Source organism: Sphaeramia orbicularis, chromosome 14 (assembly GCF_902148855.1).
Source record: "Sphaeramia orbicularis chromosome 14, fSphaOr1.1, whole genome shotgun sequence".
NCBI lineage: Eukaryota > Metazoa > Chordata > Actinopteri > Kurtiformes > Apogonidae > Sphaeramia > Sphaeramia orbicularis.
In genome coordinates this window covers 50,165,485-50,191,372 of record NC_043970.1, presented here as the reverse complement: position 1 = coordinate 50,191,372, position 25,888 = coordinate 50,165,485, and the positions used below count along the sequence as shown (strand labels likewise).

General features: G+C 36.4%; 2 protein-coding genes across 3 annotated transcripts; one reads left to right on the top strand and one right to left on the bottom strand.

Annotated features, from left to right (window-relative positions):
* Nucleotides 1–280: 280 nt before the first annotated feature.
* rbmx2 (RNA binding motif protein X-linked 2) lies at nucleotides 281–5,619 on the bottom strand. The gene is made up of 6 exons (XM_030155098.1): nucleotides 5,555–5,619; nucleotides 4,172–4,287; nucleotides 4,044–4,095; nucleotides 3,821–3,950; nucleotides 2,930–3,116; nucleotides 281–1,669 (listed from the first exon to the last, which is right to left on the bottom strand). The coding sequence occupies exons 1-6, from the start codon at nucleotides 5,557–5,559 to the stop codon at nucleotides 915–917; spliced, it is 1,245 nt and encodes a 414-aa protein (XP_030010958.1). The 5' UTR covers nucleotides 5,560–5,619; the 3' UTR covers nucleotides 281–914.
* Nucleotides 5,620–5,852: 233 nt separating this feature from the next.
* ap4m1 (adaptor related protein complex 4 subunit mu 1) lies at nucleotides 5,853–25,778 on the top strand. 2 transcript variants are annotated; one of them, XM_030153785.1, is made up of 16 exons: nucleotides 5,853–6,171; nucleotides 7,656–7,714; nucleotides 7,798–7,883; nucleotides 7,960–8,066; nucleotides 9,065–9,161; nucleotides 9,254–9,364; nucleotides 10,674–10,751; nucleotides 11,102–11,164; nucleotides 11,370–11,436; nucleotides 13,536–13,589; nucleotides 15,514–15,620; nucleotides 15,818–15,909; nucleotides 17,447–17,491; nucleotides 21,368–21,418; nucleotides 24,031–24,148; nucleotides 24,843–25,778. In XM_030153785.1, exons 2-16 carry the CDS (start codon nucleotides 7,657–7,659, stop codon nucleotides 25,032–25,034), a joined length of 1,326 nt encoding a protein of 441 aa, XP_030009645.1. In that variant the 5' UTR covers nucleotides 5,853–6,171; nucleotide 7,656; the 3' UTR covers nucleotides 25,035–25,778. The 2 variants fall into 2 exon arrangements, with proteins under 2 accessions (XP_030009645.1, XP_030009644.1); XM_030153784.1 differs by having other exon boundaries at nucleotides 7,653–7,714.
* The last annotated feature ends 110 nt before the right edge of the window (nucleotides 25,779–25,888 follow it).

The window sequence follows — 25,888 nt, the reverse complement described above, 5'->3', positions numbered from 1 at the left end:
ACTGTTGACAAGATTGAAAATGCACTAAGTCTTTTTCAAATATGCTTTTAAATATACCTGCAAGAAAAAAAAAAAAAAAAAAATTAAATACAACAAAATTTTGCAACTTTCATTTCATTTTGCATATTTTACACATCACCTCCCCAAAACTGGATATTTACAACAAAGATTGTGTATTTTTCCCACTGATTACCCCAAAGCCTCCTTTACCTGACTTTTAAATTGCAGCCATTTGCTGTTATATACTTGCACAGGATCACTGTAATTGTGTAACAACATAAACTGGTCTGAAAACATTTTATTACAAAATTCTTAAAGACAATACAAACATTTCACAAGAATAATACAATTATTCTGCATCACATTACAGGTAACTGAAGAAAAGTATCTGCTAATCTTATAATAAAAAGTTTCCAGTTTCTAATGGAGTGTTTATTAACTACCTCCGATCTGCTGTTACGGAAAATTCATAGAAAAATGAGCACAAACACTAAAACTGTGACATGAATTTTCTTCTGAAGCATCATGTGTTAGAAATGTGTGCCTGTTTTTAGGTTTTTTACTGAATCGTTGCACATTTTTAAGACATATTTTGTTTATTTCAGAAGGAAATTCACTTGTTTGAAAATACCTAAAGGCGGATAAATCCACCAATCACAGAGCAGATTTTCCACAAAATGAAAACAGAGCAAAAAAAATCGTGTTTTCTGTCAGAACACTTGAACCATAATATACATACAAATTTTTGCCTGGTGATACTGAAAATATCAAGTACTGCAGCTTTAACTGCCACTATTAACTCAGAATGATTTAATGGTACATGTGTGATATTCAGATAAACTCAAAAAAACACAAAACACAGATCAGAACTGAACAAACTGGACCAAACGTTGTCAGCAGGTTTCTACAGACTGTCAGTGTTTACGGTACCGGTCTCTGTCCATGTCTCTTCTTCTGTCGTCTCTGTCTGAGTCTCTTATTCTTTCGTCTCTTTCTACGTCTCTTCTATCATTTCTTCTTCTATCATCTCTGTCTATGTCTCGTCTTCTATCGTCTCTTTCTACATCTCGTCTTCTATCGTCTCTTTCTGCGTCTCTTCGTCTTTCATCTCTTTCAGTGTCTCTTCGTCTTTCGTCTCTTTCTGTGTCTCTTCGTCTTTCGTCTCTTTCTACATCTCGTCTTCTATCGTCTCTTTGTCTTTCGTCTCTTTCTGCGTCTCTTTGTCTTTCGTCTCTTTCTGCGTCTCTTCGTCTTTCGTCTCTTTCTGCGTCTCTTCGTTTTTCGTCTCTTTCTGCGTCTCTTCGTCTTTCGTCTCTTTCTGCGTCTCTTCGTCTCTCGTCTCTTTCTGTGTCTCGTCTTCTATCGTCTCTTTCTACGTCTCTTTCTGCGTCTCTGCGTCTCTCGTCTCCGTCTGTCTGTCTCTGTCTGTCTCTCTCGTCTTCCCTCGTCCTCTGTCCGTTCTGTTCTCTTCCCTTTGGCGCCCCCCTCTGGTTGTACTTGTCATAGCCGGCATCTTCTTTTTCCTCTTTAACCCTGACAGCAGCAGGAGGAGGAAGAGGAGGAGAAGGTGATGAAGAGGAGGAGTGCGCCGCCCGGCTGCTTCTTTCCTTTTCTTTCTCTTTCTCCTTCTTCTTCTCTTTCTTCTTTTTCTTCTTCTTCTCTTTCTTATCTGAGATGAGAGACGAACATTCACATTCAGATGAACAGAAGCTTTGAATAAACAGAGCATAAAAAAGGAACAGAATTCAATATTCTCAAAATCAAGCTTTAAAAGTTATGAATTCCAGTTACAAAGTATTGAATTTCAGCTGACAAATGCTGATTTGAACTTACAACATGTTGATTTTCATCAATAAAATTTGGATTTTGGTCACAAAGTATGAAGATTTGTTTATAAAGTGTCAAATTCCATTTACAAAGTGTTGATTTTTACTTCAAAGGTATTGATCATTGTTTCAGACTAATTCCATCGATAAAGTATCAAATTTCTTCTATAATGTATCAAATTTCACCAACAAAGTATCAAATTTTGTTACAAAGTGATGAGTTTAATTCACAAAGTACTGAATTTCCATAATATTGTAATTAAATGTAATTCTATGTGGTGCCATTCAAAGTGTACCTGTACTGGTCATGCTTACAGCATTAATTGTGCTTTGTGTATTATTTATAAGCAAGAGAGGCACACATCAAAAAAAAAAAAAAAAAAAATCGGCATAAATGCGCCACACTGGACCTTTCTATTATGTGAATTAGTGCTGGAAATGATGAAGTACCCTACAGATACCCTTTAAAGGAGTGATATTTTGCTTTTTAAATGGCATTATGCATTTTCAAACATTTCCCTGTGGTCTACATAAACTGTAAATGCTCTGCTTGGGTCTGAATTCTTCATTACTTCAACTCCACAGGTCCATCTTCAACCCTATTTCTGAGTAATGACACGAGAAAGGTCGTTTTGAGCGCTGGCCCTTTAAATGCAAATGAGCCATTTCACGCCCCACCCCCTCCAGGTGTTGTGTTCGTGAATACAACCAACAACTGAACATTTTAGGTAATTGGCTCGAGGTTTGGACATATTTTCAGTTTTTACTACAACCGCTGTTGCTAACAAACAATTATGTCTTAATTGGAGAAATGTTTGTCAAAAGTCTTGACCTTATATGTGCAAATGTCGTGACGTTACTAGTTATAGACGTAACAAATTAAGCAGGAATTCAAAGGGGCTGTATAAATCCACTCGATTTTTGCCAAAATGAATATAAAGACAGCTTTGCAGCACCTGGAGGGTTCAAATTCAAATTGTATGAACTATTAGGGTCCAAATACACAAAGAAATGGACCACAGACTAATAAAAGTGGGTTTAGCAAAATATAACCCCTTTAACTTGGAGCATCCCAATAAACGACCAACAGGAAGTGACCTCACCTTTTTTGACCTTCTTCAGAGGGATGACGTACTGATCGTCTTCATCGGAGGAGGAGGATGACAACTCCGGGGCTTTCGGAGCGCAGCCTTCCTCTCTCAGTTGTTTGGTGATGTCGTCCATGTCCTCCGAGTCTTTGGGCGGTCGATAATCTTTAACGTGATCCACCCGGATGGTCCGACCTTTAATCTGAACGCAAACTCAGTCAGCTGTGATCGCCGTCGATAACATTAAAGGTCTGTACATTCCCCAGATGTGATGTCATCTCAGAATGTGATTGGTCAGTCTGATATCAGGAACCGTATTAATGATCAGAATTCAAGGTTTTAAATACTGTTTCAACTGGGTATGAAGTTAATGTAAATGTAAATTGACTGAATTAATCGATTTGTTGTCAGCTTCTAAATTAAGCAACAACTATTCCAATAATACACAAAGTGAACAAGAGTCAAAATTCTTTGATTCCGGCTTCCGGCTTCCAAATTTTTATATTTTCTAGTTTCTTTTCTCCTTTAAGACAAACTGAAGATCTTTAAGTTGTCAGCCATAATCTTTGGAAAAAACATAAAATTTTTCTGCATTTTCTGCCATTTTCTTGACCAAACAATTAATATTTTCATTGAGAAAATAATGAACAATTAACCTGCAATTGTTGTGGCTCCACTTACACAAACTTTAGCCTGTTTTACATGTTTTTTTTACATCAGAAAGTTGCAGAAAGACTCCAGTACACTACTTTAACTAGCATTGGCATTCTAACGCACTTTCATCTGTCAATATCCACACATGCAATTTGAACACTGAAAGTAATTACATGCATATTTTAATCGATAGAGTACTAAAATGAACTCATTCTCATCACATAAAAGTTGAGTATCGTGTGTTGGTCTGACCTTGATGCCGTTGAAGTTGTCGACTGCCAGGATGGTGCTCCTCTGGTCCTCGTAGCAGATGAAGCAGAAACCTTTCGACTTCCCCGTCTTCTTGTCTCGGACCAGGTTGATGTTGACGATCTCTCCGTACCTGACAGGAATTGAACTTACATTTCATTTTGTGATCAGAGAATAAAGGCAGCTGTGAGACATTTAAGGTGTCTGACGTGTCTGAAATACGCACTGAGAGAAGACACAGATGATGTCACCCTCCGTCAGCTCATACGGAAACCCACCTGTAGGAAATGCACAAAGTGACTAGTTAGAGGCCACACAGGAGGATTATGGGAGTTGTGTGTTGTGTTTACGTACCAACAAATACCCAGGCGCTGTCTTTATACTCTGTGTGCCATGACACTGTCTCATTGACCCCAAGGTTGGCCTCGCGCTCGTTGAGCTCATTGATCAGCCTCACCTTCGTCAACGGACTGAGATCAGAGAAAAAAGAGACATTTAAAAAGAAGAAGAAAAAGAATGGACCAGTTAATGAACAGAACACTAAAAATAAATTAAAGCTACAATGAAGAAAATAATGCATACAATTTAAAACTATTATTTTTATTTGCATTAACAATTTTTAAAATACAGAAAATTTCATTTTTAACCAAATTTGCAATGTTTAAATTATTTATTTATTAGGTTAAATATTTTTTTAAACAGTAGTTTTAAAAAGTAAACAAACTGAAATGTAATCACAAGGAAAAAACACAAAGATGTATTATTTTTATTTATACAAAAGCTTTTTTTTTTAATGTATTTCATTTGGGATCCCTTCTTAAATAAATGAATAAACATTTATTATTTGAAAAAAAAAAAAAAAAATTATATATATATATATATATATATATATATATATATATATATATATACACAATTAAATAAATAAAAGTTGCAACAAAAATAGTCCATTTTATTTAAAAAATAAATAAATAAATAAAAGTATACAAAAACTACTTCGTTCTTGATAATTGAGTAATTTGGTACATACAAGTTGAAAATAAATACAGAAATATAGTAAAAAATATTTTGATACAAATGAATAAATTACATAAACCTAGTAGTAAATAGTAATGTCACTATTTATAGCATACTTGAAAGTAATCTGGTAATTATAGACACAGTGAAAGTGTAGTTACATCTTTTGTTTTTCTTTTTTCCTCCTTAGACATTCATGCTTATGTGTTTACATAACACTGATTTAATGCCCTACATTTAACAGAGAACATCATCACCACACTGTTGTTATATAGTTATTACGTTATTCTAAGCGTTCAGTGTTTTTAGATTTTTCTTGCAGCGTCAGGATCTCAATAATTATAATCTTTTAACTTTTATACTAATTTTATGGACACATTTAATAGAGACGAAGCAAGCAGTTTGATCGAAACTAGAAAATAATTTTATAAACTGACGGGTTACTGTATTCAACATGTATTTCAACAGATTAATAATTTCAGTTATATTTGATAATCCTTATTAAATGTTTATCAAAGAGACAATGGATTCAATAAATCGTCTGATTTTTTTAGACGGTTTCGTTTAAAAAAGGGTACAACTGAACTACGGTGGCTGTTAGCCGGTGGGCTGCAGGTCAGCGCATAGCAGAGGACAGGAATAAATGATATGACGATATAAAAAGCTCTGAATCTGGACAAAAGCACAAATAAATGCTAAATAAATGAACTGTTTACTTACTTCATGGTGAACTGACGTTGATTAAACTGAAGATGGAAACGGACAGCTCCACTCAGAGACTTCCGTTTGACCTCTTACTAGTACTGCCTCCTGGTGGTGGGATGACTGAACTGCACCAAAATAAAATGTCAAAACTACTTTAGAAAGCTTAATTCTGTTGTTTTAAAACTCAGACCCTAATAATAAAATATACGGACTAAATTCAAATACGTCCCGATGATACATTTGCCATCATTTTGTATTTTAACACGCTGCAGTTTCTCCGCCGGTACAGGAAGTGGCGCTGTGACTCCACTAGTTTGTAAACAATATCCTGCTAAATAGTCAATAGCCAAACAGCTAACTTACTTTTGCGTCCCATTTCTTTAAGGCTTTAATTTTTTTGAACAACAGTTTTAATTGTACAAAGGACAGATAAGTTATAATGACATCCCGATTAGCTGTCTTTTAAATTCAAAGTATATAAGTATTGTTTTACCGCTGAATGCTGATGTCCAGTCATGAATCAGCTAAGCTAACATTAGCTTCAGTAAAAGAACCATAAGTGATATTTATGGCTTAATTAGCAATAATTGAACTAAACAAACGTTTCAGGTTGCAGTGGAATCAGTCTGCAGGTAAGTCAAACTCTTACAAATGGGTCACAGAATTTAACTAGGGATTCATACAATATATTTACAACTCTAATACCAACTCAGATTCGAATTATATATTTTTAACTTGGTTTGAATGATTTTTCCGTCAGTTTTCATCGTTCAATTACGTCTTTTGAATTTTCCAAGTCAGTTTGGGCTTGAGTTATGTACGGTATAGTCTTAATTAGTTTTACTGGATTATGAAGTGTGTGATTTCAAGATGTTTAGAGCCCTTATCTTGAACTGATATGTATATGCACAAGTGTATGTAAACAGACGATAAACTGCATTACTGTTTGCTCTTAGAGGTTAATTGTGTGTGAAATAATGTATGTCAACACATTAATCGACCAGTTAAAGAAGTCAGGTTTAAGACCACAGACTGCTTAAAACTGGCAAAAAGGAAATGGAGTCCATGAAGTGTAAGGACTGAATATATTGGGAGACTGATGCTCAGACACAAGAGAAATACTATTGAGCTTTTTCTGTGCGGATAAAAAAAAATGTAATCAATTAAATTAACGGAGTAAGAAGTGGTTTGTCTTTGCAGGAAGCATAAGATCATCGGCCAGTAGGTGGAGCTAATGACCTACAAATGTTTCTGACCGTATAGTGGCTATTATTGCTCATATCCTCTAGCACAGGGGTGTCAAACTCATTTTAGTTCAGGGGCCACACTCAACTAATTCTGATCTGAAATGGGCCGAGCTAGTAACATAATAACATCATAATATATAAATAATATCAACTTCAAGCTTCTCTGTATGTTTAAGAGTGAAAAAAATAAAATTACATTGTGAAAAGGTTTACATCTACAAACTATCCTTTCAGACAATGTAAATAACATGAACAAACTGAAAAAATAAGTGTAATTTTAACAATATTCTGCCTCAGTTTATCATTTACACATGTTCATTATAACATACAGATCACAGTTGATCTACAAACACACAAAACATTTACTAACAGGCAGAATATTCTTAGAATTGCACTTACTTCTCTTAAGACATTTCAGGTTGTTCATATTTGTTCATGTTACTCACATTTTTTGCGAAATTATACTTTGTTTTAGTGTAAATACACGAAAATATTTACATTTACCAAGAGAAAAATTTGGAGTTGTCATTATTTATAAGTTATTATGATAGTATTTTACTGGTCCTGCCCACTTGAGATTGAATTGGTCTGAATGTGGAACCTGAACTGAAAGGATTGTTAATATCGTTGTGTAATTTTTGCATTTGACAAATTCCTCCCAAGGGCTGGACTGGACCCTTTGGTGGGCCAGATTTGGCCCCTGGGCCACATGTTTGACACCTGTGTTTTTTACAAGGTCACATCAGTTTAATAGAAGTTCTCAGATGAATCTTTACAGACATAAACCAGGGAAATTAAGGCTCAGTTATTTTGAAATGGCTGATATTTAACAAAAAGTTTAATCATGTAAATGTGTTCCTGTCCATCAGGATGATCTCTCAGATCTTCATCTTGTCCTCAAAGGGAGACCACCTCATCTACAAAGACTGTATCCTCACTGTAATCAATATTACTGTTATTGATCATGTTCTCTGTTGATCCAGTGATGTTAACTCTTAACCCAACTCTCAGTCCGTGGAGAGGCGGGAAGTGATGTTGTCAGCATATTTTATGAGAAGGTGATGACACTGACTGGAGACCAGCCTCCAGTTGTCATGGTAACGTCACATCCTTTCTTAACTAGTCACATTATGCACATGAACATGTTAATCTGACATATTTAAATCCCCTCAGAGCCACAAAGACCTTCAATTCATCCATGTCAGACAGGGAGGACTCTATTGGGTTGCCACGACAACTGCTGACTCCTCCCCTTTCACGATTATTGAGTTCCTTAACAGGTACAGTGTGTGTGTGTGTGTCACCGTGTCACCATGGAAACAGCTCTTGGCACATCCAATGATATATTTAAATACATTAATTAGTCACATGACCAGCTGTTACCTTACATATATGAACAAAATTATAAGAAATTGAATAGCAGGTTGACGTGGAAAAGATCAATTTTTAGGTCTGATATTAGACCATAATATCTGCTGGAAACCTCAAGGAAAAAAGGTGTTGGCCAAGTTGGTGAGGATTGTTGCTTTTTTTGGGGAGCACAAGGGACATTTCAAATCGTAAAGCATTACACAGTTTGTATAGTTCAGTTGTTTTACCATATATGAAGATAACAGTAAGAGGAAGTTAAAAACATAAGATATGACGAACATACAAACATTGAATTTAAGACCGCTCAAATAATGTACAAAGCAAGAAAAAAAAAAAACTTCTGTCAGTGGTCATATATAAAACTCAATCTCAGACAAAAGAAGGGGGGGTATAAAATAGATGTTTTTGAGATGTACAAGAATGAAGACATCAGGTTTCAATCAATACTTTAATGCTTGTGGATGATTACCTTATTACATAATATTAAAGAGGCTTTAACACACTGATAATCATAAATATTATAAGTATTAAAGGGGGCCTTTTGCCCCCATTCTGTATCTAATTCAACCACCTAAATAACTTTGAAGACTGGTACAAATTTAACAGACTGAGAGGAGTTTGGTTAGGGGTTGAATACCAAGGTGTGGAAATGTGAGACAGGAGTATGTCAGGAATAAATAACAAAAAGAAAATTAAAAAAAGAAAATAACATCAGTTTCAGCAGTTGCCCACATTGTTGTTTGAAATATCAGTGTTAGTACTGGCCAAGAATTTTGCATCAACGCATCCCGAAAAACTATGTCAGCATCAAAAATCAGACTGAAACACTGAATTAAAATGTAATAACAAATGGGCATCTTAAAACTGTAAGAGCTCTGGTTGTAACTCAGGTGGTGTGTGTCTTCAGGTTAGCAGCTCTAGTCAAAGATTACTGCGGCAGTCTGTCAGAGAAGATGGTGCAGATGAACTTTGCCCTCATCTATGAGCTGCTGGATGAAGTGGTGGTGAGTTCACTGACCTTATCAGCTGAACTCATACTGTATGAAGACAGACAGGATATGACCCCTCTGTCTTTGTCTCTTTTTCTGTATGTCAGGACTATGGTTACATCCAGACCACGTCCTCTGATGTCCTGAAGAACTTCATCCAGACTGAAGCTGTCTCCTCCAGACCCTTCAGCCTGTTTGACATCAGCAATGTTGGACTGGTACGGATCACATTATCCCACTATTGCACTATCACAGTACTAGAGCAAGGTTGTCCCTAAAATAACACTGACTGTGGAACAGAACATGAATGCACAAACAGAAAAACTCTACTGGTGTTTCTCACCTATTCTGGAAAAGATTCCAGATTAACCTGAAGAGAAAGAAGCTTTTTTTTAACACTGGTTATTACCTGTTATTCGCTAAACCATGTGTTGATTTAATGAATAAGAAGATTTGTTTTTGTGTTTCTTTATTATGTATTTGAAAATATGATGTTATTTGACCCAAAACCTTGCATTTATTCAAGCTTCTGTCAAAAATAGTGAAGGGAATTGGGTTGTTTTTCTGCAAGAATTTTTCAGTTAAAAATATTAGGGCTGTCAAATTAACACGTTAACGCAGATTAATCTATCATGATTAATTTGATTAAAAATTTTAAGGCAATTAACCCATCTGCAGCGTAGAATGGATCTGAACGTCTCTGCCAACAAATTTGGGTCAGTTTGTCCAAGTAGAGTTCGTGTAATGCATGAAGAAATGGTCAGTTGATCCAGTAGCGACAAGCAGCAGAACCAACCCATTAAGATGGAAGACACTAAACAGCACGTTGGCCCTCTGGATGGAAATATGAGGACAAAAAGACCAAGACGGAACAGTTGTTTACAGTTGTTTTGTTGAACCTGTTGAAGGTGTTTGATAAACACATTAAGTGCATATATATATATTCCCTTCTTTCTTGAGTCTGTTTGTTCATGCAAAATGAAGCGTGATTAATATAGATTAAAAATAAATGATATTTAATCATGATTAATCGAAATTAATCCACAGCAACCCTGTGATTAATCTGATTAAAAATTAGAATTGTTTGACAGCACTAAAAAATATTTTTCACATAATTTCTGAAAAGCTACGGCAGATAATAAATAATAAGGGGTTGAATTATGGACCTTAGTCAAACCCTGAAATGTGTTTTTAGTGGAATAATACTAACAAAAAGCCATCACTGCACATAAACTCCACAAACTCTGAAACCCTGATGCAGTATCACCGTGTAAATGTTCACAGCAAATGGGAACTTCACGAAAGGTTTGTCAGGTGACATGGTTTTTCTTTATCAAACAGAAGGAAACAAAAGAAACAGTCAGATAATGAACAGGGCTGTTTTGTGACTTAAATGTTTTTCCCAGCACATTTTACGAACCTAAAGGGGAATTATTAGACAAATAACCTGCACACTAACAGAGAAATAATTATCTCTAGCCCTCCACAGTGGATTTAACTCTGTTTCTGTTTGTGGTTGTGCTGCAGTTCGGAGCAGAGACTCAACAGAGTATAGTAGCCCCGAGTTCTGCAGCCACGAGACCAATCCAGTCCAGCAGAGAACAGGTAGGTTCTATATTCTGTTCTGTTCTGAGGAGAGGAGTATCTTTATACTGAAACATAATCAAAGCATTTACTGCCATTAATTCAGATGTTTTCAGATCAGAACAAAACACAGGATTTGGAAACTTTAATTCTGACTAGAGATGATGCATGGCTGAGTGTCAGAAAGTATGTCACACATCTGAATCAGAAAACGCAGCATTGAGAATAAGGACTAATTAAAACGTAGCAGATCTGACAACACGCTGCAGATTGAGTCGATGTTTGTAGGACTCATATGTTCCAGTAAATAGCCAGATCCCTGCCGCTTCACTTCCCTTGAGCTCAAACTTTCCACATGTGTGTTTTTCCAGGGAGGAAAGAGTGAGATATTTGTGGACGTGATTGAGAGAATGACGATCGTCATCGGCTCCAACGTGAGTAACATGAGCCTGATAACACACACACTGTGTGACAATGGGATGTCCACACGGCCTTAACGTGTCACACGTGCTTATGAACAAGTTACATGTGATGTATGAACATGGATATTTGTGTTTATGGACATGTTTGTATGTACTTCTAGACATGTTACAGGTTCCTCTGATCCTGTTAGTTTTGTTTCTTCCCCTTTTTTTTCAGGGCATGTTAATGAAAGCAGATGTTGAAGGGGAGATCACAGTGAAGTGCTACATGCCAAATTGCACAGGTAAGTTTAAATGAGTCCTATGGTTCAAATCCTGAAACATAATCAGAACGTTTAATGGTGAAGTGAAATGTTCTCACATACTTCGAAAAACTCTTAGGCAGCCTTTAGCTTTGTTGTTTGTGCAAGACTACCACACATTTGCATTTCTCAGTCTGTAATAATATATGGACAAATAGAAAATATTTCTATAAATACTTAATTTTCTTTTTATATTTTGTGTTTCACTTTCCTGTGTTTTATTTTTGTATTTGCTGCTGTCAACTGGGAAATTTCCCCATGGTGGGATCAATAAAGTCTATCTTATCTTATCTTATCTTATCTTATCTTATCTTATCTTAAATATTGTTTCAGCTCCTGGTTCTGTTTACAGCAGTACATCTCTTATACTTAGGTACAGTTTTTACAACAGTGGAATAGCCCTAATTAACTCTTTAAGTGCCAGACAGTTAAGGGGCTAATAAGCCTTAAAAGTGCCACAGAATTTGGACGTTTTTCAGTATTTCGCGTCATTTTTATAATATTTGAAGAATCCTGCAGGAAACCGCTCGGTAACATCCGACCGATTGCTGATTAGATCCAAAACGCACCGGACGCAGCCGATTCATTATTGATCATAATTTGCATAATTTATAATAATAATAATAATCTTTATTTATATAGCACTTTTCATACATTAAAAACTGTAGCACAAAGTGCTTTACATATCAGTTTAAAAATCAGTACCGCCCCACACCCACCCACTCACCCGCACACACACACACACACACACACACACATATACATGCAAACCCACAAGCTCACACATACTTAAGAAGACTGACTGAGCACGGGTAGACCAGAACAAAAATGTACAAGTAAAAGTAAAACATCAATTTAGGAGGCGCTGTCTCAGGGAGCCGTCCGCACCAGGATGCAGCCGCCGACCCCGGCGACCAGGCACCAGCAACACAGCCCCACATCCCAACTAGTGGGAGAGGGCCAACTGGGACCCCCACCCACCAGAAAGGAGCGGACCCCAGTGAGAGAAGGCGCCACAGCCCCCGGAGTCCACAGCCGCCCCCCGGCATGGAGGGCTCCCTCTGATGAAACACCGGAGAATAAGAAACATTAAAGAGATATAACAATATTATTCGGTCGCGTGACCTCAAATTCCCGTCTGCTTGGTCTCAAAAGGGGGACACAGAAAGAACGTCATCGAAATGTGAGAAAGAAATGGGGGTGGATGGTTTGTTTGTACACAAATATGGCGTGTTCTCCAAAGCCAATCTGATTGGCCCGTGGCACTTTACAGGTTGTTTTCATAAAGCCGATTTAATTGGCCCATGGCACTGAAAGTGTTAATGAACAGACTTGAGTTTGGACATGACTAGTTGCTTTTCTTTTGACAACGGGCCACCAGTATTACTTTTTATATGCTGTATTTATTATTTTTGTACACATGTATATTTTTGCACATTTTGTAGATTCTATTCTGTGTATATTTTGTTCTGTTTTTTATTGCTGGGAGTGTTTTTACTGTTGCGTGCTTTCTCTTTTCACAGTGCTCCAGTTTCGTTATACTGTGTACATAGTATGTTGGTACATTGACAATAAAAATTTATCTCATCTCATTGTATCTTATCTTATCTGATCTGATCTGATCTTATCTTAACTTGTCTTGTCTTGTCTTGTCTTGTCTTATCTTACCACAAAACAACAAAACAAAAATGCATTTCAGAAAAAAAATATGAATATTGTAGAAGCTGTATGGGATCATTTGGACAGAGATAAAATTTAAAAAAACATGAAATCCTCTGGTACATTCTGAATGTGTGTAATATAACACAAGCTCATTTAAGAAAACATCTCAACAGTCGACCCAAGAGAGTTGAAGATTTATTGAAACCAAATAGAGGTCATACTGAATACTAACTTTACCTGCAGAAGCTGTTTAGTTCTGATTTGTGTGTTTGTTTCAGTACTCTGCTCATCATTCCTGCATATTTCTTGTTAGAAATAAAGATACACGCCCATTCCAACCCTGTAAATGCATCAAAGCTAGGATGTTTGCATAGTACTGTATATTCAAACATGCTCTAATTTGTCGTCCTGTTTCACAGAGATGCGCATCGGGCTGAATGAGGAGTTTAGCATTGGCAAATCACAGCTCAGAGGTATCACACACACACACACACAGATTGAGAAGTTGATGCATGTTCAAGTCCTGCGTCATCCTGTCTGGGTTTATTTCACAATAATCACCAGCTCACTTCACATTATCCTTTAATTAATCACCAAAATGTGTTCAAACAACTGTACAAAGACATAAATACAAGGTTGACACTGATTACTGATCAAACAGATAAAATGAAGATTTATATTTTAGTTGGGAAAATGACAAATCAGCAACTTGAAATTTAAAACAAATAAATAAACCTGTGGAAGGATGGCTTTTTAACATAGATTTGGACTCCTACGTTTCAGTATTTGGACACAGTTGTGTGTTTTAATCCTCTGTCTCTGAACTGATGGAAATAACAGAAACTTGTAGCTGTCCGTCAGGTAATAACAGTCACATGATCACACAGTCAGAGGTCAAAGAACAGAATAAACGGCATTAAAAGCAGGATTAGTTATAACCTTGTGTGTTTAATGTGTTTTGAGGCCGGTGGGATTTGAATTGTGTGTGATTTTGCTGTCACATGGTGTCTGCAGATCAACATTAAACCAGGCTGACACATCATGTGTTTGTCCTGCAGACAGACTGACATGTCCTTATTTATTCTTAGTTGTGACAGACTGGTGATTCATCTGGCAACGTCAAAACTGAATGGAAATCTGTTTTTCCGGTATTTAGTGTGATTTAGACTGAAGGAGTTTGTTTAAAAGGACGAGATGTGGGGTCATTAATCACTCCTGTCACTTCAAGTTGAAACACTCAAACTAATGTTTACTTTCATTATCAGTTAATCTTGTGCTCTTGTGTTCCAATCTGTGAAATGTTAGAAACTGGTCAGATCTAAGTCAAATTACCTTTGTAGGTATAAGCAAGTACATACATTAACATACAGTATATGGACAAAAGTATGTGGACACGTTGAATTCAGGTGTTTCTTTTCTAACAGGGGTCTAGGATACAAAACAAGAATGACAAATGTCATAATATAGTTTTATATTGGGATAAATATCATTGTATTGCAATGGTTAGTTTTGTTTAAGTTTTATTTTTCCTTCCAAAATGCCACAGAGATGGTTTTTACTTAATTTCTGTTTCATCAACATTATTATAATTTTTTTTTTTTATCCATGCCTATGATTTTAAATGTTCTACCTCTGAATTTCTAGAGTATTTTTCGTGCTCTGACTGTAAATGATAATTTTCTACCACAACTAACCATCTTCTGTCCTCACATGTCACTTAGGAAGAACAATCTCCCATTGAACTTTAAGGGAATTTTGATGTTTTAAACTATATGATCAAAGTTTTTTGGGACACATCATGGCTACAGCTGTAAGATGTCCTGTTCATGCTGATTTGAGATCAAAAACGTCAATATTTCCGTGAAGTTTAATGGGAGATTTTTCTTCCTAAGTGAGATGAGAAGAAGGTAGATGGTTAGTTGTGGTAGAAAATTATTGTTTACAGTCACAGCATGAAAAATATTGTAGAAATTCAGAGGTATAACATTTAAAATCATAGGCATGGATAAAAACAAAACGTTGAGAGAAATTAAGTAAAAACCATCTCTGAGGCATTTTGGAAGCAAAGATAATTATTTAAACCAAATTAAACCAATGCAATGATATTTATCCCAATATAAAACTATATTATGACATTTGTCATTATTGTTTTGTATCACAGACCCCTGTTAGAAAAGAAACACCTGAATTCAACATGTCCACATACTTTTGTCCATATGGTGTAGCACTAGTTACAGAGTTCAGTGCCAAAAGAGAGCAAGGATTTAAAGTTAAGAATATGTGATAAATACAAGTGGCATTAACAGGTAAAGGAAAAAATTACAAAAACACATCAAAGGATTTTTATTTGCAGTGATATCGTCAGTGGTATTTTTTGGGTGGTATTTTTGTCCTCAGGTTACGGCGCTGCAGTCCGGGTGGATGAGTGCAGTTTCCACCAGGCAGTTCGACTGGACGAGTTCGACAGTCACAGAATCCTCCGACTCTGCCCGAGTCAGGGCGAGGTGAGATTCTCCCATCAGCCACCACTGTTTAAACTGTTGTACACTGCTGCTCCTCTGCAGGCAGAACAGTACAAGCTAATAAAAGAGTAGTGTTGTTGTCAGAGATACTATACAAATAAACTGCTCCTGCTCCGGGATTCTGTCACTTTTATTTTGCAGCTCTGTTTGTTCCTTTATCCTTCCTGTTCTTGTTTCAGCAAACGGTGATGCAGTATCAGCTAAGTGATGATCTGCCCTCGGCGCCGCCTTTCCGACTGTTTCCCACCATCGAGAGAGACAGCGGTGGAAGGTAACAAACATCCACCTACCCTTAGTCTGAAGAGATTTACAGTATTAAAGAAAATAATAACTAAAATACAGGCAAAATGTGAATCAGTAAAATTATTAAAAAGTCTAGTCTAGTGTCTGGTGATGACAGTTTAGAAATGATCCATTATATGATGAAAACGATGACAGTAGTGTATTTGAGGAAGCTCTAGAGTCCACTTTGGTGGTTGAAGGAGTCCTGATGGGTAACTGATGTGTCAGTTATTTTTAGTATTATTTTTGTTTTTTAACGCTGTAATCTTATAACTTTATTCATTTATATGCATATTTTTTTATTTATTTATAACCTTTATTTAACTCATGAAGACTCAGTGCTATTTTTGTGGCAGTTTCCAAAATGATTTTTCTCTCCATTTAACCTTTCTTGAGTGATTTATCACCATTTATTATAACGTTATTCCCTGTATTTTCCATTTTTCACTGTAAATCACGCATTGTCCTATATTTAATTTCCTATATTTAATTTAGATGTTCATGAAAACTCAGAGTAAATTCAATGGTTATTAAATCAAAACAGAGAAAACTGAAGAAAAAGTCACTTTTTTTTAGCAAAAATATCAATAACTTAACTTAAAAGCAAGTGTCTCTATCCGCTGTCATTGATCCAACTCCATGGGTTTTACTGGTGAATCAGTGTTGTAGAAGATGACGGTTTTTCCATGGCAACTATGGAGCCTCTAAACGTCCAAATGGGACATATCTGATGACCATGAAAAGACGACAAACTGTATTTTACATCAATTATTTACATGTATTGATCGGTTTAGTTGATCAACAGTTGTTAAACATTTTAGATCAGTAGATGCTGTTGGTCGGATGTGGAGGTTTGGGTCTTCATGGGTTAACCAGGAAAAAAGATCATTGAGATTAAAAATCTCTTTTTCAAAAGAGTCCTGGCCAAGACAGCAGCAGCAGAAGTTACACAAAATAGAAATCACAGCCGTACATCCAAACTAAAAATATATGTAAAACACAATAAAAGTCAGTTCTAAAACCATACATAAAACTCTAAAAGAAGAACATCCATATATAATTGTGTGTTGTATTTGCTGCTGCCTATCTTGGCCAGGACTTCCTTGTATAAGAGGTTCTTAATCTCAATGGAATGTTTTTTTCCTCAGGTTATGTAAAGGTTAATAAATAAATAAAAACTATAACAAAATGTAACTGGAGCTACAGTTTCAGTGTGTATAAATGTTAAACAGGCTCTTGTAAAAACAGCTGTAGTCTGAAACTACAAAAAAGCAAATGAAAGGGGGTCCACTTTATGTTTACACACAGGTGACACAGTAAAGGACAAACCAACATAAAGTGTGTTGATCGTGGGGTCATTGTCATCCTGGAACAGACCGCCCCCTTTAGGTTTTTCTTTTACATTGTCAACATCTGTATAAATAGCATGTAATCGTGGAATTAAGAACGAGTGGAAAATACAAAGAGCAGCAGTCGTGAAGGTTGATCTGTGTGCTGACAGTGGGGTTTGTGTTCTGTCTGTTCAGGCTGCTGATGTACCTGAAGCTCCGTTGTGATCTGCCACCAAAGAGGTAACACACAAACTATGCTTAAATCCACATCAAAAACAAAACAAAACAAACAAGAAACAACAACACAGTGACCTGAAAAAAGGGCTGACCAAAGAACATGATTATATCAGATCATTTTCACAGTAAATGTCAAAATCTTTTCTGAAATTCAAGACAGACATATCAGATATTATTCATCTGTATCCTTGATTACTAATACTCATGATTGGCCCTGAAAAATCATACCAATCAATCATTAACACGTAGGGATTTTGGTGGAAATTGGGCAAAATGATCCAGTGAAAAAGGAAAAAAATCCTGTTATAGCCGAGAATTGACCACAGATTAAATTCCATCCAATCCAGGGAAATCAGTTTATTAATTATCACTGAAAAACACAAAACTAGAAAAATAAAGTCTCTAAAGCAGGAGTGTCAAACATACAGCCCACGGGCTAAAACCAGCCCGCCAAAGGTTCCAATCCAGCCCATGGGATGAATTTGCAGAGTGCAAACATTACACTGAAGTTATTAACAGTCAAGGGTGTCAAACTCATTTTAGTTCAGGTTCCACATACACACCAATGTGAACTCAAGTAAAATAATGACTCTTGGTTTAATGTGGAAAGAACAATATTACATTACGCCTGTAAATAATGACTCCAAATCAGTCAAATTTTTCCTCTTTATTTTAGTGAAAAAAATAAATTGAATTATGAAAATATTTACTTTAACAATAAAATGGAAAATAAAATAACCTGAACAAATATGAACAACCTGAAATGTCTAAAGAAAATTAAGTACTATTTTAATGATTTTCTGCCTGTTGCTAAATGTTTTGTGTATTTGTAGATCCATTGTGATCTGTAAGTTGTGTTAATAATAAGCTGATACGTAACATTGTAGAAATTGTTCTTAATTTAGTTCCAAACACCAAATTATACTTTCTCCCACCCCTTTTCAAATGTGCAAATGAAGTCATACTTTGTTTTCATGTATATGTAGGCTACAGGTTTTTGGTTTTTGTTTGTTTGTTTTGTTTTGTTATTATCTGTTTCACTTGTAAAGACTAAGTAAGATTACTTTGTTTTTAGTGCATATTTGAAATAAACTAAACTAAATTTTTAACAATAATCAGCCTGTTATCAAATGTTTGCATAACATTGTGTGTAATGCACATGTACAAATGATAAGTTAAGGAGAAATATAGTTAAGATTGCACTTATTTTTCTTAAGACATTTCAAGTCTTCCAGGTTATTCACATCTTTTTTGTTTGGACAGTTTGTAATGTATGTAAATATCTTCATCATTTAATGTCATTTTTTGCACTAAAACAAAAAGAAAAATTTGGAGTTGTCATTATTTTTAGGTTATTATGCTATTATTTTACTGATCCGAGCCTCTTGAGATCCATCTGGGCTGAATGTGGCTCTTTAAAGTAAATGACTTTCACACTCCAGTTCTGAAGGTTTTCACATGCGGTCTGTTTTGAAGTTTCGGAACAGATCTGTAAGTCAGTGCTCCCCAAAAACATATGATCCATAGACTTCCAACTGTGTGGACAAATCACTGTATATTAAGTGTAGTAAACCAAGCCAAGTACTCAGGCCAACCATAACACAAAGAGGTATGGCCGGAATGCATTTACTGACAAGTATGCTCTGGCTGAGTGGAGGCGGCTGAGCCTGTTTAAGGATGTTGATTACTGTAGTGGATGCAGCTGGTCAGGTTCCTCCACACCTGCCTCCACTCACACAATCACCCACAGGGAGAGGGGGGGGGAAGAGGGCGTGGTCAGAGAACTGGCAAGGGCAGAGTCAGACCTTTTCCCCAATGAGACGAAAGCGATCCATTACTTTTTTGCTTTAAAAAGTTTTCTTTAAACACAGAATCAAATCAAGAAACTTGTGTCCATGCAAACCCACTGAAAATACTAAAGCACATATGCCCGGCCTGTAGGTGGCGGTGTAGCGCTACCACAGAAATACCCCAAAACAATTTAATCTATTTTATCTATTTAATCTATTATAGTATAATAATCTATTAATAATGTCAACTTCAAACTCTCCTCTTCGTTTTAGCATTTAAAAATAACATTACATTAAGAAAATATTTCCTTTACAAACTATCCAAATAAAAAAGATGTGAATATTCTGAAAAAAATTAAATTTCACAAGAGATATAATTGCAATTTTAACAATATTATGCCTCAACTTCTAATTTACACATGTGTTTTATGGATTGGATCCACAAAGGCACAAAACATTTAATAACAGGCAAAATATTTTTAAAATTGCACTTCATTTTCTTTAGACCTTCAGGTTATTCATATTTGTTCAGGTTCTTCACATTTTATTATATTGCCAAAAAGGCGTTTCAGGGATATAATGGTTTTACCCCAACTGCCGCCAGATATCCTTGATGGGAATGCATTGACCAGGACAGCTTTGGTTGGATTTCTTTTCCCTTAATAACCAACATAGGGGACCCCTAGTGGAAGAACACTATTGATTTCAGCTTCGCTATGAGTATTATGAGTCATCCTAATAGATTAAAATCAGTTTTTTGGACATAAATCAAGCAATAATAGGCGGATTGAGATAAGATTTGGTTCATATTGATCATCTTACAAATGTACATTTTCTCATGAGTTCATATGGTGTCATTTTCATTCACTAGGTTGAGTTTTGTGGGAAAAATTGATTCTCTGACCATTATTCTGTCACTATCAGGTCCATGTAGCTCAAACTGAGTTCATATCAACTGTCTAACAATTATCGTGGATAGATTTATATATATCAGAGGATTGGGGGGATTTCGGGGATATACCCTCGTTGTCGGATCCTGACAGTGTAAGCCTCGTTTTCATGCATGAATTATGAGAACCTTAATCAAGATTTTTTTCCTGAGTGTTTTTATTCCTCTTTAGGCATGAAAAAAACAGTGCGATTGAATTTTCTTATGAACCTATTTTTCATGGAGTTACAAAAATGTCCACTCAGCTGGACACCATGCGTTAAATTTTTGAAGCAAAAACACATATGTTTAAAATCCATCATCATAAAGTGATAAACTGTGTGAAAACTATGAAATAAAAACATTTTTAATGCAGCTAATTTGATGTTTTCTCACATTTTGTCATATTCTAAAACTAGTTATGGAGATAATACGCAAAAAAAAAAACTTTTGTTTGAGAAAATTAGCAGTTTGTTTACATTCAAAAATGTTAGTGCACATCAGGTTTATCAAGAACAGCAAAGTTATGGTCTGAATATCAGTGTAGATGATGCATGAGCATCCACTGTGTTGGTTGATATCCTCTTGAGATCCAGGAAAGTAAAAATCTTTAGCTTTTTTACATGAAACAGTCATCTCAATTGGAAACTGCATAATGCAACAGTTTTTTCAGATACATTTTTTAAATTATTTTCATTTATTTATTTTTTAATGGAATATCCTTTGCAATGAACAGCATTTTTTTTTTTAAATTAAAACTGTCAAACTTTAGTCCCCTACAGAGGACAAAAAATTCATTGCTGGGCCTCAGGAGGACATGGAATTAAAACAACTAAACCCATGAATACACAAGAGAACAGCTGGAGAATATCTGTTCACTATAGTGACCACTATGCATGAAAGGGTTAATTGTACCTACAGTTCACACCCCCACCTCCACTTTTGACCCATTAGTGACTCTAGAAGCCTGAGGCAGAGAAATGACATCAAAGACATGACACTGTCCTGGTCAGTGTTCCACATTTCACAGCTTTTTACCAGAGTTCTCCAATGGTAGAAGAAAAAAAGAAACACAACAACTCGAGCCACTGGTTTGCATCCAGGAAAAGACCCCCACCCACCCCCAACCGTGTGACTAATGATGTCTATTTGTGTTCACAGCGCTGCTTTAAACGTCTGTGCCACCGTCCCAGTTCCCAAAGGCTGTGTGAGGTAAGACACTCCCTTCAGTCAAATATCATGGAAATGGGTTTGCATGTCAAGCACATTTAAATCTATCCACTGTACGTAAACATGTCCAAGTGATCAGTGTGGCAGAGCACTGTGAACTTTGAAACATCAGAATCAACATTAACAAAGGAGCGTGGCGGCAGCAACAGGAAGCTCATTTGTTAAGGAAAGTGATGGAAATGGGTGGAGGTCGGACTGTGGCACATTTATAGATTGAACAGCTTTTCTGTCACTAAAAATAATACCTATTGTAAAAGTTCGGACTGTATAACAGTTCTCAGTAACCCCCCATATCACACCATGTGCATGTGCAAATACATTATAAATATGATTATAATATTTACTTTTAAATCATAGTACAGTACCATAGTATGTTGGTGCAACAACAATAAAGACTTATCTTATCTTATCTTATCTTATCTTATCTTATCTTATCTTATCACAAAACAAAAATGCATTTCAGAAAAAAATATGAATATTGTAGGAGCTATATGGGATCATCTGGACAGAGAAAAAATAAAAGACCATGAAACCCTCTGGACATTCTGAAGGTGTGTAATCTAACATGAGCTTATTTAAGATAAAATCTGACCCAAGTTGACCCAAGAGAGTTGAAGATTGACTGAAACCAAACAGAGGTCATACTGAATACTATACTACTTTATCTTATCTTATCTTATAAGATTTAAATATTTGTTTATTGTCAATTCACTAGATGCACAGGGCATACAGAGAATTGAGATACTGTTTCTCACCTTGTTAAATGCCATGAATTAAAAAAAAAAGATGTAGAAATAGAATAAATAAGTGGTATAAAGAATAAATTATAGCAGAATATAAAGTGTACATGTCAACGCAGTGGCGGCTGCTCATCTTTCAGGCAGGGGAAGTTCACTGTCGGCTTACATCAAAAAAAAATTGTCAAGTTATTTAAACATAAATTTGTCCCTCCGTTCCTTTTTAAGAAAATGGTCAGTGACCTTATCGTACCAAGTAGGCGTCTTTTCCAGGGACTGGACCAGTGTCCTCTCAATGGCCAGCAGAGCTAGGCCGCTTAGACGGCCTTGGCCCATTGTGTTGTGGGTGTAAGACTTGAGCCTTTTTAAACAAGAGAAGCTCCTTTCTACACCTGCCGATGTAGTTCCAATTGTTGCCACTGGTGACAACCGTTAACGATATTAAACTCCAACAAGAAATGATTAAATTATGTTACTGAAACAGGAAAACATTGAAATTATGTTAAATTGAAACAAGGAAGTAAAAATGAGTGTGTTTTATTTACAGTGCAAGAAATGAATGAGTAATTTCGTAGTGGTTTCTCTCTTGATTTCACAGCAGAATGTGCGACGGTGTTAAACTGAACTCTGTCAAGTGAAAGAGTAGATCTCAAAACAGCTGTCAATCAAATGGGATTCAGCCTTTCAACTGATCCTCCAATCAGCACATGGAAGCCCAGCGTCCAGCCCAGCCGAGCTCCGCCCACAGCTCCATTCACCCCCCGAGACACTGAGCGTCTGGGGGCGGGACAACATCGTGGCATTTATCCAGTTATCATCCAGTTTTGAGGCAATGAAAAAAACTGTTCCACTCAGTCCCATTGAAGTGCATGGATGCTGAGCGTCTACGGGCAAATGCACTGAGCAGAGATCGAATGAGAAAACAGCGCAACGGGAATGTATGAGAAGTGAACAACATCGAATCCGTTGATTAATGGTAAAGCTGATTCTGAACGAACTCATCTTTGAGATGAACGTGTTCTAATACATTTGTAGTCAATGAAATGTCAACACAACCGTACATATTTGACCATTTAATTTTCGGAATTTTAGGGGAAGCTGAGCTTCCACTGCAGTCTTTGAGAAATCACCTCTATGTCACCGCATTGACAGCAGTAATAGTACTGCAATACAGTAATAGTTATGAGGTGAGGAGGTGAATAATGGAACCAAACAGCAGGTTTGTCAACAACAATGTGGAGTTTTGCCCAAATATTCTTTAAAGTTCTACAAATTTTTCAGTAACAACTAACCTTTAGTGACCCCATAGAGAGCATTCTCAAACATTATGTAAGGTTTTTCAAGAATAACCTGGGAACTTTATTTAAACCTGCTGTAAATGTTCATAAAATGTCACTATAGGAACAATACATCTTCAAAGATCCTTCATGGAACAAGTTTAAAGGTTTCAACAGATGAAACTATACAGGAAACAATGGGTAAAGTTACAGTTTACCGGTCTGCAGGGATGTTTCCTCTTAAGAAACAAAAGGCAACAGTAGGTAAAAATTACTGTTAACTGTCATTTTAGGCCAGTCCTTTTGTTTAATAAGGAGGAAACACGTCACCTTGTCCATCCAGTCAGTGAGGCTTAGTGTGTTTTTAATTATCATCAGACTCAACAGCACAAAGGAATAAGATCACAGGTTACAAACACACAGACAATCCTGACTAAGATTATGGTAATTCACTGTTGTTCATCTGTCAAAGTCAAAATCCCCAGACGGATTCTTTATGTTTACCTGAACACCCCCCCCCCCCCAGCTGCCTGCTGTTGAAGTGTGTCATGTATGTGACCCCTGTTGCTTCTGTGTTCAGTCTGTCTCAGGAGCTCAGCAGTCCAGACCAGAGTGCCGAGCTGAAGCCTCAGAGCCGAGCCGTGGTCTGGAAGGTCCCCCGCTTCACCGGAGGAACCCAGCTGTCTGCTCTGTTCAAGGTCAACACACAGTCAGATACTCACCCAAAAATGAACCTGGCCCCAAACCTGACCCTGTACATCACAGGTGTCAAACATACAGCCCACAGGCCAAAACCAGCCCGCCAAAGGGTCCAATTCAGCCTCTGGGATGAATTTGTGAAATACAAAAATTACACTGATGATATTAACAGTCAGTGGCGTCAAAATCATTTTAATTCAGGTTCCACATACAATTTGGTTTCAAGTGGGTTGGACCAGTAAAATACTATCATAATAACCTATAAATAATGACAACCCCAAATTTTTGTCTTTGGTTTAGTGTAAAAATGTAAAATTACATGAATATGTTTACATTTACAAACTATCCTTTCACAAGAAATGTGAATAATCTGAAATGTCTTAAGAGAAGTGCAATTTTAACAATATTCTGTCTGTTAATACATGTTTTGTGTATTTGCAGATTCACTGTGATCTGTAAGTTATATTATACACATGTAAATAGTAAAACTGAGATACTGTTAAAAACACACTTATTTTTCTTAAGACATTTCAGGTTCATGTTTTTCAGATTTTTAAGGAAACTTTGTAGATGAGAACATTTTCATAATGTAACTTAACTTTTTTCACTGTTACTCTTTTACTGGTCCGGCCCACTTGAGATCATATTGGGCTGAAATGTTTGTTTGACAGCCCTGTATATGGTGTTTTACAGCTGGACGTCCCTGGCCTCAGTTCTGCCTCGATGCAAGAAGTCGGTCCGGTCGGTCTGAGCTTCGAGCTGCCGAAGTACACAGCCACTGGGCTACAGATCCGCTTCCTGCGCCTGTCGCCGGTCCAGCCTGGTCCGTCTCAGCGCTGGGTCCGGTACGTCACCCACTCGGACTCATACACAATCAGGATCTGACGAATCAAGTGAAGCCGCAGCAAGGACAAGGATGTACATTTAAATCAAACGTTTATTCTTAAGTCTGTATTTATTTTTATTTATGAAAGTGGACTTCTATTTGAACTGTTTATTTAAAGGACCAGGCTATGTTTTTTTTTTTTTTTTTTTTTTTTTACCCAAACCGATGAGTCCTTCCATCCATCTGCAGATTGTCAGACATGTCCTGGTTTCTGACAGTGCACTGATGCCTCCTTCAGTGCTGACCTCTGACCTTTTTCTACTTCAGTTTTGGCTCCAACTAACAGAAGAAATCAAATATCCCAGATCGAGTTGTTGGGAAACCACGAAAGCAGAAATACATTTGAAGAATTTGCGTCTTTTATTTGATTATTTTTGCTCAGTCACCTGTTTCAGTTCTCTTTTAGGACTTCTCTTTGTTTACTGTTCAATTTTTGTTTACCTTTTTATGGTTCTAACCTTTGAAAAGCGCCTTTTAATTGTGTTTGAAAAGAGAAGTGTCAAAGATAGCAATGTGACACATTATGTCAAATTTTAACAGTACATTTAAGAGTCTGTAGAGCACCGTAAAACTGATCACACTCTCCTCAGTGCCAGGATTATTAGAGTGAATGACAGACTAAAACTGAAACTGAAACTAGCACTGAAAAAATGCAGTGTAACAGGAAATGGTGGTTAATGGTGTTCAAGAATAGAACGTATCTGTGAAAGAGGATCTTTAATAAACACAGGTTTTGTAAATAATATTTGATGTCATGTATTCCTTTATCCAACCTTTTAGCTTCTAATCATCATTTTCCTATACTTGAAAAGTCAAAGTATCACTTCAACTAAACAAAAAAACCTAACAAAAG